At 37.5% G+C, this 16,328-nt stretch overlaps 1 protein-coding gene across 1 annotated transcript; it reads left to right on the top strand.

Moving 5' to 3' along the window:
- Nucleotides 1–278: 278 nt before the first annotated feature.
- LOC149028530 ((-)-germacrene D synthase-like) lies at nt 279–3,003 on the top strand. Its single transcript, XM_089137427.1, has 7 exons — nt 279–469; nt 713–977; nt 1,086–1,461; nt 1,606–1,824; nt 1,907–2,045; nt 2,156–2,404; nt 2,719–3,003. The coding sequence occupies exons 1-7, from the start codon at nt 326–328 to the stop codon at nt 3,001–3,003; spliced, it is 1,677 nt and encodes a 558-aa protein (XP_088993553.1). The 5' UTR covers nt 279–325.
- Nucleotides 3,004–16,328: the final 13,325 nt, after the last annotated feature.

Here is a 16,328-nt window from a genome sequence, read left to right as displayed (position 1 = left end):
TTTTTTTTTTGGGGGGGTTTCGGTGGTGTAGTTCAAAAAGTGGGGGGAAAAAAAAAAAAAAAAAAACTAAAACTAAAACTAAAACAATAACAAAAAACCAAAGAAAAGAAGAAAAAAAAAACCCAAAACAGGTGGCCAGAATTCATCCACACCATTCACGGCTCAGTGCTACACATTTGATGTGCAGCACTTGAAGCAATGGCCATAAATGCTAATGGATCCGTGGCTATAAATATCAGATCATACAAGTACTTTCTAAGGCATTATATCAGAGCTCTTCCTCCCTTCTTGACTCCAGTCTTACACTCTTTTTGTCACTAGGAAAATGCCAGACCTTCCTTCTCTTGCTCCTGCTGCCCACCAGCATTTGATTCAAAATATAAAAGCAGATATCACTCGCCAATCAGCAAATTACCATCCAACCATTTGGGGAGATCGATTCATCACATATGCTCCCAAAGATCATACGGTGAGTTGCAAACTTGACAGAGAGAGGTATACCAAAACTGTGTGTAAAGCTCACAGCAAGTTTTTCCGTTGTGCATGTGTGTATAGGGAAGGATCAGGGAGGTCCACAACTGTGTCTGTGTGTTATAAACAAAGAGTGGACCAAAGCCATACATGGGATCTATGTCATAGCTTTTTCTAGCTTTTTCTTTTTTCTCTTTGTATGTATTAGTGTGGAAATTAACAAAGATTAAGCATTTTGCAGGTTTATGATATTTCTGAAAATGATAGAGAGTTGAAAGAAGAAGTAAGGAGGATGCTAAGGGCTGATGCCAATGATCCTGCAAAGAAGTTGAACTTAATTGATTCATTGCAACGGCTTGGTGTGGCTTACCACTTTGAAGGCGAGATAGAGGAAGTGCTACAGAAAATGCAAGACATCCCACCTGATAGTTGTGATGGAAACCATCTTTGTATAATTGCTTTGTGGTTTCGACTAATGAGACAACAAGGCTATAATGTCCCTAGTAGTAAGTACTATGTAATCCTTAAGCATCCCTTGATTGTTTGGCAATTAAGTAGATAACCATCCACTTTAATACTACTTAAATATGATCAAGCGTCCGACCACCTTGCAGGTGTTTTCAATAGGTTTAAAGATAGCAAAGGCAGCTTCAAGGAGGAGATAATTAAAGATGTGCCTGCCTTGTTATGCTTGTATGAAGCTACGTTTCTCAAGGTTCATGGAGAGGACATCCTAGATCAAGCCTTGGCATTCACAACCACTCAGCTTGAATCTAAAGTTGCTCATGACTTGAAGCCTTCACTTGCAACACAAGTGAAGCATGCATTGAGACAACCCCTCCACAAGGGCATGCCAAGACTACAAATCAGGCATTACATCTCCATTTATCAAGAATTGGAGGAGAGGAATGAGACTCTGCTGAAGCTTGCAAAATTGGATTTTAATTCACTTCGGTCAATTCATTTGCAGGAGCTAAGCCAACTCTCAAGGTAGTTGGATTTATTAAATCTTTTTCCCTGAATAATATTTTTCCTTTTTTTTTTTTTTTTTGGTGGTTTGATACATGCATTTTTGTTTCATGCATATATTTGTTATTATGAGCACATGTGATATTCACATACCTATTATTGCAGATGGTGGAGAGAACTGAACTTCGCAACTAAGCTCCCTTATGCTAGAGATCGACTAGTGGAATGCTATCTTTGGATACTAGGAGTGTATTCTGAAGCACATTACTCTCTATCTAGAACGATCTTGACCAAAGTTATGGCCATGACTTCAGTGATAGATGACACCTATGATGTGTATGGCACATTAGAAGAACTCGAGCTTTTCAAAGATGCAGTTGAAAGGTTTGATACTTACATATGTACAATTTTCTGGTTTATTGAAGTGAATTACTTCAAGCTTTTAATGGAGTGCCCAAATTTTCAGGTGGGATATAAGTGCACTGGAGCCACTTCCAGAATACATGAAAGTGCTTTATTCTGCACTCTTAGATGTTTACGATGAAATTGGAGGAATTCTAAGAAAAGAAGGAGTACCTTATCAGCTTAATTATGCAATTGCAGCAGTGAGTGTATCACCAACAGTTAATTATATAACTTGTTGATCTTACATATTCTAGTAAATCTACCTAAAAAGTTAAAACCCTAAAATCATGTTTGTCTGGTTTTATTCCAGATGAAGAGACAAGTCCAAGTTTACTTCATAGAAGCCAAGTGGTCTAAGGAAGGATATATTCCAACATTCGACGAGTATCTAAGAATTGCGTTGCCCTCTTGTGGTTATCCTATGCTTACAGTGACATCCTTTCTTGGCATGGGAGATGTTATGACAAAGGAGGCATTAGATTGGGCAATCGATGATCCCAAACTTGTTCAGGCTTCGGCAATAATATGTCGACTTATGAATGACCTCGTGTCCCGCAAGGTATATAAAACCTAACGCAAACATCATGGCAAAAAGACTTGCTTGAGTAAGGTTGCATGCATGCATAGAAAATTGCTCCCCCCCCCCCCCCCCTCCCTCTTCCGGACTCTTCTTGGGTGGAAGCCTTCGGCACCAAGTTTAATTCGCCTTTTTTACACACAACATGGCATGGCTGTAGTATATACAGTATTTTTTTTTTTTTTGCTGTTGATACGGACACGATGCATTTCACCTGTATAACTCCGTCTTCTTTTTCGTTAACCAAGCAGATGATATGTATCTAACATTGATTTCTAATTCTATTTGAATTGAAGATGGAGCAAGAGAGAGGAATTGTTTGTTCAGGTGTTGAGTGTTACATGAAACAATACGGAGTCACTGAACAAGAGGCATGCCATGAGCTTCAACGAAGAGTGGAACAAGCATGGGAAGATATAAATCAAGGATTCATGAAACCTACTGATGTCCCAGTGCCATTTCTGTTACGAATTCTCAATTTCGCACGTATGATGGATGTCATTTATAAGCATAAAGATGGATATAGTGATTCCACATTATTGAAAGAGTCCATCACCTTGTTGTTCATTGATCCACTATAATTTAACATCGTTTCACCTGGATTGGATCGATATATCTGAAAATAGCAAATGCCGATGAACCCCATAATGCATTTAGATGGAATTGTAATGTTTGTATGTATCAATAAAGTGATATCAACAGAAAAGATTTTAGTCATTTGGATCCCATCGATCATTGTTCTTGTTATGTTGACTGTTCTATTGAATTCTGATGAACCAAGTTCTTCTAATTGATGATCATCAACGAATGGTAGTTAAAAGACTAGTGGGCCAAAGAATGTAAAATAACAATACATGAAACATAAAATAGGGATTTTAAATTGCATTTTGTTATCAAGTAGTACATGTTTTTTTAATTGTTTGGTAAATTTTTTTTTTTTTAAAAAGGGTATGTTGGTTCTTTTAATAATTAAAGATAATTTGTGTTTTAACTATGGAGTTTTGGTTTTTAACAATTATTTTAATTGAGGGTAAAAAAATATTTTTAGCCAAATGTAGTTTGGAATTTTAGAAAAACATTTAACAGTAAAAATTAAATTCAATTGAGAAATTAATAGAGGGGAGGTTTTGATATATTTGCTAGGTAAGAGGGGAGGTAAGTGATATTATCCAACTAAGAGGGGGTGTAAGTGCTATTTGTCCAGCTAAGAGGGGAGTTGATATTTACCCTTTAAAATATCATAAAGAAAAGAAAGAAAAAGATCACAAAGAAATTCCAATGGATTTAAAACTTATTCTTCCAAAAATCAGAAATTCTTTTCTCGAACCTCCGACATAAATAATTTCCATGCATGCTTTCTTTCTCTCCTCCCCTCAGCCATGAACTAGTTAGGTGATTTTAAGAGATGCATGTGACTGTCAAAATATCAAGATATTAAGGGAATCCCCTGACATGTAAGACACCACAAGACAAACGACAGATAAGGCATCACTCATTGTGGGGTTATTACACACTTTGAGGGTTTTTTCTTTCTCTCTTTTTTTTGTAGAAAAAAAAAATCTTAGCACTAATTGATGGACATGTCTTCTCCATCTTTAGGGTTTTAAAAGAGACACCATAGCACTAATTGGTGAAGATGTGAACCACTCATCAACTCCAAATGATAAATTTATAACGTGAACAGGAGCCTAATGCACTATATTATTCATGAGAGGTGAAACACGTGAAAGAAAATCCTCATGAAATGATAAACTATAGCTTTCACTAGGGGCAAATACTTATCAAGCACATTCTGCTCGCAATATATAAAGATGATCCGTACACCAAAAAAATATATATATGAACATGATCCAAATTTATCAATTAGTGCATAATTAATCATAATTTTTTACGATTTCTTTTTAATAATCTTACAATATTTAAAAAAGATTTACATGGTGAGTTTACTTAAAAGAGATTGTATATATAGTAGATTAAAAATTTTGGACTATTTACCTAATACCTATTTTAATATTTCATTTGTCTTTTTTTTTTGGTAAAATAATGCTTTTCATTTCTGTCCAACAAAAGTTTTGGCATTTGCTTTTTTATTCCTAAAAGTTTGTATTATTTGTTAAAAAAAATTTAAAAATATTATCAATCATCAGCTTTAGAAATGTCCCTTTAAAATCAATTTAAATTTATCACAATCATCTTTTTTATCCATTTTATTTTATTTTTAAAAATAAATTATTAAAAACTTATGAAAGCATGAAGAGTAGTAACAAAGTTGTAGCAGTAAATAATTAAAAGAAGGTTTAAAGAAGCAATAGGATTAGAATATTAGGAAGATATTCTTTACAATTTTTCTTTTCTTTTCAAAAACATGAGTAATGGCTATTATCTTTTGGGGATAAATTATTTGGGAAAATAAAAAGCTATAAAAAAATAATTTCAGTAATGTTGATCAAAATTTTTGTCACGTTGGAATGATAAAGATTAAAATAATGACTAGGCAAAACTTTTTTGGGCTGGTTTTTCTAACTAAATGGAGTTGGGCCAATTGGCTACATAGATGTGTGCCTTCTAATTAGTTCTTCGAGACCGTACTAGGTACAAACTCTATGGAAAAATGAGAAGATAATTGAAATTAAGAATAAGGAGAGGGAATCCTTAATTGATTAGACCTATAGTGTATCACTCCCACGGATATTCATATATGACCGGATCCGACTAAGTGGGGTGTGACAACATCCCCTCCAAGACAAGTGCATATTTACCTAGTAGGTCTATCAAAGAGGAAGAATTTGTTAGGGAAACAAATAGAGGTAATGGCAAGACTCTTACATTGGGGGGGGGGGGGTAAATGAAAATGCCATCAGTTGCCATTTTGGAGAGCCGTTAGTGAACACTTGGAGTACCAAGTTGAAGAGAATAGGGGACATGGGTATCCTCGGTGAAGGCCCGATTTGCAAAGAAGCATAGGGAGTGAATGCCGTCAATAGAAACCAAAAGAGAGGGCTTAATAATGCATTGAACCACCTTGATAAAGAGAGGGTAGAAATTAAGCCTATCAAGCAAGGTGAACAGAAAACTCCACTGCACTGAGTTGTAATCTTTCCTCATATCCATTTTTGTTGCAAATCTAGCCACAATCTGATCAAGATGGTAGCCTTGCATCAATCTTGACAAAAGAGGATATTGTCAGAAATATTTTGTCCGTCCACCAAAGTCATTTGGTTAGGATGAATAAGAGATGATGCTACATCTTTTATCTGGTTTGTTGACAACTTGGCAATGAACCGATAAATGAAAGATCCAATTGCAAAGAGTCTGTATTCATTGAAGGTCTCTTGAGACTCCCCTTTTGGGATGGGTATAAGTCTAGACATTTTAACCTGATTTGGAAGGTACAAATTCCTAAAAAAAGGAAGGATTACATTGCACAAATCCGCACCCACAATATCCCAACACTTCTTGTAAAAGATAGCTCCAAAACCATATGGACCTTGAGAGCTATGGTCTTTTGCATAGAAGACCACCTATTTAATCTCTTCAATGGAAAAAGTCGAACCATATTGTTTCTGCTTGCATCTTTGAGGGCTCGATTTTGGCATAGGGTCCATGTGCATACAGACACTCTTTGGAGTTCCCATTCCTTGATTCTAAAAGAAAAGTGTTGCTTAACTTTGGATCAACACCAGATCGAAGATGCAATTGCCAGGCGGAACCTTCACGTAGGTAATGCGGTTTTGTTTCCTCCTCCCTTTGATAGTGTTTTGGAAGAGCCAAGTATTACCATCTCCTTGTTTCGCCCAATCAATCTCTGCTTTCTGTCTAAGCCCTAATTCTCAAGCTTGAAATAGGTAAAGCTCTCCAGATATCGAGGTCTCCTCCTCTGCCTTGGAGCTATTGAAGGAATCAACGTCCATCTCAAGTTGGACTTTAGTGAGCTCATCTTCCAACTCCGCAATCCACTAATCCATTTGTGGAACTTCTGCTTACTTTAGTTTTTAAATTCAAGCTTCAAGCTTTTCAACCGAGTGAGAAAGATGAACACAGGTGTGAAATCCCCCAAAACCCTAACCCATAAATCCATATTGTAAGTCAGAAAACTCGGAATGCGAGTAGAAGGCAACTATGGGCCATCCAAGTTGAGACCATTGGATTGGACTTTGAACCAATGAAAATAGATGGAGAAGATGCTAAGTTGGGAGTTCTTTCAGAATTTGGAAGAAGATCTAACTCGGGCGTTGACGGACTTGGTAGATGGATCAAGAATGTAGTGATGACATATGTAGAAGGTCCCGAAAAATCAGGTAAAACCCTTCTATAGCATAGAAAAGGACCCAAGACTAAGCTAGGGCATTCAAGGCCTCAATTTCACTCTTGGAACAAAAGTAAGACCCAAAATGGAGGCCTTAAAGCACAGAGACCCCAAAAATGGATTTTTATTGTATATATTTGTCCAATTTCTCACTAAAAACCTTTCAAACGTTGTTTATTTTAGGGATATTTTTTAAAATAAACAGTGATTTAATTGTTTTCAGTGATAAATTTAATAAATATATCCAATAAAAATCCATTTTTGGGGTCTTCGTGCTTTTGAAACATAAAGTGGGGTGTCAGTGCTTTAAGGCCTCTATTTTGGAGTGCATGTGCAATTTGCTCTAATTTTATTATTTGGTACTACTGCATTGTTTGAAACAATAATATGGATCATAGGTTTATGTACTCATTTGTGCAATGTTTATGATACATTAATCAAGGTTGGGCCAAGTTTAGGAAGCATGGCCTTCCAGAGTATAAAGACTTGTGTGAAATTTTCGGAGGTACATATGCTACAGATGAAAAAGCAATAACTCCTAACATTGCACTAGAGTCTACAGTGGAGTTGAGCAGGGATAATTACGAGTCTATGGGCACAGAGCAAAGTGTTGGCAATATATTGTTGACACGGGACGATATATCGCCCTATCGCTGGGGGGCAACATGACTCCCCCTAGCGACACAACATATACCAAATGTCGGCGATATATCACTGAAAAATCTGCTATATATAGCAAAAAGTCGATTTTTCGGTGATATATCGCCAAATTCACCATATTTAAAAGAATTTCATTCAGTTTTTCACCAATTTTTCATTCAATTTTTGCCAAAGTGACGTAAGACCTCTACGGGCTCTAGGGGCGCTGCACCCACACCCCTGTTGGGGCTGCCTCCTCGGACCCCGCTTGCTCACCGAGAAACGGGAGCTCAGTGTCTGTTGGCAACATAATGTAAAGCATGAGTCATACTCAACATGTATAATGAATTGTAGACTTTAATACTTCTCTTCACCAATTGTGTATTTGTGTTTTCTTTACATGTTTACATTAGTTTATATGAGTTTTTCAAACATCCAGTTTTGCCCGCATATAGTGTCACATCCACCCAGCCGGTATCCTATCTGGGCATACCCGGATGTGATCCACAGCCCGAAGATCCAGATCGAGCGGCCATGCCTCCCACATACAAGATAACATAATCATGAACAGTATAATCAATGTTTAAAGTAAGCAATAAACAGATCAAATGAATAAGAAAAGATAATAAATCAGAGTGCGAAAATATCAAGTGTCAACTTCTCAATTGAAATGGTCTCAAGGGAAAGGAGTGATCATAAGTCACCCTTTCAAAATAGCGGAAAGGTGGTTAATTAAACTAAATTACAAATCCGTCAAGAGTAAATCCATAAGGGTTAAAGGCAATATACTCATAAGTTTTACAGTCATCCAAGGAAATGGGGCACTACACAAAGGTTTCTTCAATCCTAATGATTGTTTCTTCATAGGTATGGATGTAGTGAACCAAGCGTGGCCGCTCCCTCACTAAGGTGGGGCTAACCCTGGTATGAACCATAATCCTCCTCGGTACAATAATCCTAACTCTAATCGTAGCCATCACCCGAAGGGTAGTATGCGGGATCATAGCTCGGGTCATAGTGTGCGCCATCAGGGTCTTCTGTACCTGCAGGATAATCTAACAAATTGCACGAAAGGAATGAATTCAAAAGAACTCAGCAAGGCAAGTCGTTTCATAATACACAGTTCATCCAATACAAATCATGGTATGATGCAATATGATATGAGACAATGATGATATATGATTCTAATCCTAAGTATGCTAGTCTCTAAGGTAGACATGCTTTAAGCCATAGCACCATACTTCTTTGGGTCATCTGTCACTCCCCCTTAATCATATAGATATCTTGGGTCTGCCATGGTAATTGGGTAAGGTCCTCATCAAGCCATGGTTTGGGGATTTAGTCATCACTCTCTCACATCACCAGTGGTATAAGTATTGGCGCATGTCACGGAGAAGTCTAGACCAATGCAAGTCATCTACTTAGTCATATCATGTCAGATCCGGATACTTCCCCTATGGCACCGACCAACTCGGTTCCGTATCCTTCATACTAGAGTCAGCGTATCCTATGGCACCGACCAACTCGGACTACGGACTCATCAACCCTATTGGTCGTCCACAAATGGTAAACGGGAACTCTCACGTCCTCTCACGGGTTGGTTACCGGTCTTGAGCGCCCATGAGCCCTAGTCTATCCATTTGCAACCCTACCAATAAATGGCCCCTTTCTGGTATCCGCAGTATGGTTTAAGTCCTCTCACAGAGTGGATACCGGTCTTGAGCGCCCATTAACCATACTCTACCACGGGTCGTTCGGTCTCAATACCCTTCCGATTCGGGTCTGATACGACAAGGAAACCTAACTATACACCTAGACAATCCTATGTATGTCATCCAATAACCCGGGAAAGCGTCGATGGACACCATCGGAGAATATCCCATACTACTCCCTCCAATGTCCAAAGACAGAAGTGTCGGAAGGACACTTCCCAATCCCAAGTCATACGTAGTCAATCACAAGTTCAATCTCATCATATCATACTTAATCAATGATTCATCATATAAAAAAAGACATATGACTCTGTGCAGTGGAGTTTTCTTTTCACATTGCTTCTTCGTATGCAATTTCCTCCTATTTTCATAAATTGGGTGGTTCAGTTGGTAACAAATCCTCAATATGTGGTGTTTTTAAATGGTGCTCAATCCCCCTGCTTTACAGTGAACAGGGGTCTTCGGCAAGGATGCCCTCTTTCCCCAACTTTGTTTAATTTGGTGCTTCAAGTGTTTACTGACTCTCTATCTGTGGCTGCCTGCTTGGGTGAATTCAAGTATCATCAGTTTTGTGAGAAGCCAAAAATTACTACTATATGCTTTGCTGATGATTTATTTATATTTGGTAGATCCTCTGTTGCAAATATGACATGTCTTGACAAGGTCTTGAGCGACTTCTCAGCAAGATCGGGTCTTTCAGTGAACAAGGATAAATCAACAATCTTTTTCTCCAATACTCCCCAACCAATTCAGGAAGTCTTTCAACAATCACTCAGGTTTCCAATTGGTGTCTTGCATGTTCGTTATCTTGGTATTCCTCTTACTTCGAAGCATCCTACTTCAGCAGACTTTGCATCTCTTCTTGCCAAGGTGGAGGGTAGGTTGAATGCTTGGAGGGCAAAATCTTTATCTTATGCGGGGCGGTTGACGTTGATTAAATCTGTCCTTTACGGCATTATTGGGTATTGGGTGCAGTGTTTTAAGTTACCTCAGACGGTGGTACATTCCTTGGAACGATCCATGGCTCGCTTCTTATGGTGGGGTGCTAGAGAAAGTGGGTCAATAAAAGTTTCTTGGCAAAAGATCTGTAGACCTTTTAAGGAAGGTGGCTTGGGCATCAAGGATATTTCCAATTGGAATTTGGCAGCCTTGGCGAAGCAAATTTGGCTCATATGCATGAATTCGCCATCTCTGTGGCAAACCTTTGTTCGACATAGATGGTTGAAGAAGAACACTATTTGGTCCCTTCCTCTGCCTAGTCGATGTTCTTTCTCTCTTCGGGCCATATTGAAGGTTAGATCTCTGATTATTCATAAGATTCGATACTTAGTGCATGACGGATCCACCATATCAACTTGGTTTGATCCATGGTTGGAATCGGGTCCACTATATAGCCCTGGGTTGTTGGTGTCTATTGCGGTTGGCAGGGAGCCTCATTCTCGCGTTTCAGACTTGATAGGTGATCATGAAATGTGGAATGGAGAGGTAAATGATCCTGTGATTCGTGACAAGTGGCTTGAAATTTCTAAGACGCCCATATTTCGTCGTTTGGAGGGGGACAAGCCAGTGTGGACAGCTAGTTCTTCAGGTGATTTCACTATTAGTTCGGCTTATAGTATGCTTCGTCAAGCAAGTGAAGAAGTGGGTTGGTATAATGTGATTTGGTCTTCTAAAAATCTAAAACGGTTCGCTTTTGTTGCTTGGCTAGCCTGCCTTGAGCGCCTTCCTACCAAGGACCGATTAATCTCATGGGGTAAGAATATTGACCCAACTTGCTCATTATGCCAATCGGTAGGAGAATCGCATGCTCATATCTTCTTCTCCTGTCCTTTCTCTTTTGGTGTTTGGAGCCGTCTCATGATCCTTCATGGGCTCAAGGATCCAGGTCCTCTCTCGTGGGCAGACGCCTTGCAATGGTGCATTGAGCATTTCAGGGGATTCGATAGCTTGAATGATGTGAGACGATTCAACTTTGTTACCATGATTTACTTTTTGTGGCAGGAAAGGAATAATCGTACCTTTCAGAAGGGCTCTCGGAGTGACCTTGACATCTTTTACTTAGTGGCTAAGATGACCCGATTACGGTTTCAAATTGCAAAGCTAGTGGTGGAGGATTGCCCGAGACAGAGACAATTCTTCTCTAGTTGGGGTATTTCGGTTTCTTTTGCTCAGGTTAAGAGTTCTGTTCATTATTGGTTACCGCCGCCATGGGGTTGGATCCTGATCAACTGTGACGGTTCTCTCCGGGGACATATTGGAGGGTATGGTGCTATGGCTCGAAATTGCAGGGGTGATGTTATTTTTGCTTGTTCTGGTGGTTGTGCTAATGTGGGTGTTTTTCATGCTGAGATGCTTGCAATTCGGTGTGGCTTGCAATTTGCGCAACAATACGGCTGCAATAAGGTTTTGGTGCATTCAGACTCCGAAGTGGCAATTAGGACTTTACTGGGTACTTACCGCCCACATTGGGGGATACTACACATTGTTGAGGATATTCTTCACTTGAGATCCTTGTTTTAGGAGTATATTTTGGTGCATGGTGTTAGGGAGACTAATAGGTGCGCGGATTTTTTAGCCGGATTGGCAACGTCGGACCAAGAAATTTTGTTGGATCCTCTCTCTTTGCCTGCTCAGCTCTCTCAATATGTTGTAGAAGAGCGACAGGGTCGTAGGTTCTTTAGAACCTAATCCTGTATTATTGTTTGTATTTTATTTATTTCTATTAATATAAAGTCTCCTTTTCTCCAAAAAAAAAAAAAAAAAAAAAAAAATATTTAAGGAAGATTAATTAAAAAAAAAAAAAAAAAAAAAAAAAAAAAATATTTTTCAAAAAAAAGGGGGAAAAACCCCAATCCCCATGTAAGGGGAAAGTCGTCATTGATCAAGGATCAAAAAAAAAAAAAAAAATAAAAGATTAATTAAAAAAAAAAAAAAAAAAAAAAAAAAAAAAAAATATTATAAAAAAAGGGTGACCCCCCCCCCCCCCCTAAGAGGGGGAGGTCGCCATTGATCAAGGATTGACATTACTTAGGTAGTGAACCAAAATACACTAAGAGGGTTTCCATAGATAATGTGAATAATAAAATCCACCAAAACTACAAATGATCGCAGCGGAAAATATTCAAATATAAATCAAAATGCTTCCATGAATTGTCTCATAATTTTAATGAAATCCAAATAAAGGTCTAGAATCCAAGATTTACAACTAATAGGAAATTTCAATATTTATCTATCCTAAGAGATGTAGTAGACATGATCTTGATCTTCATCCTCTAAATATCCTTCATCCCTCTGATCAAGTCCATCATCTGTAGAAGTAAGGGGTAAGTTTCGGGAAGAAACTTAAGTACAACCTAATACATATCAACAGTTTCCTTTCTTTTTATATTTAATATTTAATTAAATAGAATCTTATACAAATAAAATGAACTAACATGTATAAATGAGAAAATAAAGTCATGACATGCCCAATGATATGAATGAGACTCAATGATGCCAAAAAGATAGAAATAAATCACACCCTCACTGGTCTAGGGTCGATAGGATGTCCCATGCCGTTACATGGCCCATGGCATCCACCCAACATCCATCTACCCTCAACCCAAATGTTTCCAAACTCAATGTATGTTCCATGCCGTTACATGGCATGCGCGCGTTACACAGCCTTAACATACATTCTCATCCAAAAACACAATTACCATCTCACATGCATACATGGTCTAAGGTAGATCGGATGTCCCATGCCGTTACATGGCCTGTGCGCGTTACACAGCCCAACATCCATCTACCTTAACCAAATGTTTTAGAATCAATGTATGTTCCATGCCGTTACATGGCTCAACGCGCGTTACACAGCCTTAACATACATTCTCATCCAAAACATCTACTAACTCAACATCACACATAATGCTAATATGACCATGACATGTCTTGATGAATCATATGCAAACAATGCAAGATCATATGAAAATGATGAATTTTGGATATAGTCCATTATAAAATCAATGCATAATACGATAATAAATAACCCAATAAAACATAAATATAAAGATACATTCATGCTTATAGAAAAGATTAATAAATTCAAGGGAGAGATTAGTTATTGATAGATCATAATAATTTCATAAAATATAATCTAAAAGAATACATATTTATATACTCAAAGACAAGATACTAATAAATCAAGATAGACAAGATCTAAAACGTATTCATACTCAAAATCAAATTATTAAATCAAAGAAATAAATCATATACCAATAAACTATGTAAATCAAACATCATATAAAACGTATTAATAATCAAGATAAGTTATAAATTCATAATAGAATCAATCACTAAGAAGTCACGTAAAACTATAAATTAGATCATAGAAAAAGAAGACAATAACCTATTGAAAGTGTGAAGGTTGTACTTACCGTGGAGAATATCACCCTTCGATAGAGGGCCTTCAACGCTCTAAATTATCTTCTTCTTTTCTCTGCACCATTGTCTTTCTTTTCTCTTCTTGCTTAACCAACTCTCAATTCTCTTCTTTAATAACCAAATTCTCTTCTTTAATAACCAATATAGGCCCTCAATTCTCTTCTTTAATATACCACGTTCTCATCATCTTTCTTCTCTCCCCTCAATATTCCTCAAGATTCCTCAATATTGTCTCTTCCTAAACTACACCTAAATCCTCCTAAACTCCACGTTTCTTTCACCATCAATTTCTCTCTCCTCTCAATATTCCCTCCTCTTACCATCCATTTCTCTCTCCTCAATATTCCCTCCTCCTAACCTCCACGATTCCATCAACCATCTCCTCCTGAATTCCCACGTTTTCCTTATATTCCCATACTTAGTTTCTCTCAATACTTGATTCCCTCAATATTGGATTCCTCTTTTTATTTGATTACATATTTTATCTCTCATGCAATATTTGATTTGTCTTTTATTCCCTATTTATGCATATCTCCCTATTTATGCAATATTTTCTTTATCATTTAATCCTCTTTTTATTTGATTACATATTTTATCTCTCATGCAATATTTGATTTGTCTTATTCCCTATTTATGCATATCTCCCTATTTATGCAATATTTTCTTTATCATTTAATCATTCTTTTATTTATGCAATGTTTTTGACTTCTACGCATGAAATCTCCCAAATTCTAAAGTAGATCCGGATGGGGTTAAAACAATATCAAAATGTGTAATATAATATATGTAGCTATGCGGCATTGAACCCTGGACTTCTTTCTTAATTCAACGTGCTTGTTAACTGTTTAGCTTGTCCTCAACCTGTGATTGAATTTAGCAAATAAATTCTAGTAACTATATTAATCCCATACTAGTTCGGCTTTTAATGGTAATTATTTGAATATCAATACAAAATGCCAAGACTACCCCTATGCTTTATTTGCGCGTTTTAAAAAAAAAAAAACAAAAAAAAAAAAAAAAAAAAAAAAAAAAAAAAAAATATTATAAAAAAAAAAAAAAAAAAATATAAAAATTTTTTTTTAAAAATTAAAAATTTTTTTTTTTTTTTAAATTTTTTTTTTTACCACCCTCCTTACCTTAATCGAGTCGTAAATAAAATCAATGATCACCAAGAATAGTCCTAGAAATCAGTGCTGGTACTCTAGACAACATACAAGTAACATCAGAGAAGAAAACAGTCGAATCAGAGGTCAAACGAATCAATTAGGCCAAGTACAGGGGTGTTCTCATATCTTGGTTGACTGGCTTGGTCGACTGTCAGTCGACCAAGACTTGTTAACCACTGGGCAGAATTGAAAATCGGTTAGAAACTGGCCTTGCGGTGCTCCGATCGACATGAAATTTGGAGGGCAAGTTTACAACAATATGAGGATACTACACATTAAATTTCATGATGATCCAACGGTCCAATTAAAAATACCCAAATCGAAGTCTTATGTTCTATATGATAAATATCACAAATCGAAATGGAATTGGTTGGAATTGTAAAGAATGATGGGAATCAACTAAGTGAGTGGTAAGAATCAAATTAGAATAAAAAATTCATAGTAATCTAGACCTAACATGCATTTACATATCAGTTTTGAATCAAGACAAGGTTGAAATGAAAGGAATCAAGGTAATGCAATGTAAGTAATCCTAATTGAATCATAGCATAGCAAGAATGGGGTGATAATCATGGGATTGATTGGGGAAAGACTCATGGTTAAGTGTTTGCAAGGTTGCATCACTTCAACCATGATCTTAAGATCATAATTTGGTAGGAAATGAATAGATTAGAAGAAGAATAGAAGGAATCATACCTTGAGTTGATGATTGATGTGCAATACAAATGATTGGAGTCAAAGATCTTCCCAAACACCAAGAAGAGCACAAGAGAGTCTCCAACTTCGTGCTCTGGAGTGCAAATGATTAGCCTAGGTCCTCATTCACGAGTTCCAAAAAGATAGGGGCAAAATGGGAAGTGATTTTGTAAAAATTCGGATTCCATTACTGCTGGTCGACTGGCTGGTCAACTGTTAGTCGACCAAGTAGTCGATCAAGGCATGACTGCAACTTCAGGAGTGGATTTGGAAGGCCAGACAGATCCGAATTGAGTTGGGTCTTCTCCTACAAGTCAATTAACAAGTCTAGTTTCAAGAAATACCTTCGGATTGATCACGGGGGTCCAATAAGTGCTTCAACTAATTCAATCTTCATCGATGCGCAGATTTTCACTCAACACTGACAATGTGCTCAAGTAAGGGGCATCATTGTCAATGTCCATAGGCTCTGGATCAAGCATCGAATCTTCAATAATGCTCCTTACTTCAATGGGTGAGTCGTCCCGCTGACTCATTGTCTGTTTCCCTCAATTTTGACGATTCATTTGGACCTACCAACCTTCTTTCTTTGCATCAACCACCTCCATCCATTGAGCATTGTCTTTAGAAACCTCCACAATGTTGTGAGGGAGTGTCCTAACGGGGCTCCTAGCTATACAACCACAAACTATGTAGGGCCCACAAGTAAAAATAATAAAACAATTAAAAAAAATCCATCTCCCTAATCCTGTAGGCACCTTGTAATTTGTGGTCAATAGCCGTTGGATGAGCACAGATGGGGGAGATGATCCGGACTCGTTGTGAGGTTCGTTACGACTGTTACGTCCATAGCATTTGCATGGTCACATACCGGAGGTACCTAGTCATACACACACACCAAAAAAAAGATAAAAAGATGAGCCACTTTTATCTTCCACAAACACCTCCCCGGGAAGACCATAGTG

This window comes from Hakea prostrata, chromosome 1 (genome assembly GCF_041222555.1).
Source record: "Hakea prostrata isolate BN-2017 chromosome 1, UWA_Hpros_2, whole genome shotgun sequence".
NCBI lineage: Eukaryota > Viridiplantae > Streptophyta > Magnoliopsida > Proteales > Proteaceae > Hakea > Hakea prostrata.
This window is presented reverse-complemented; position numbering and strand designations above follow the sequence as displayed.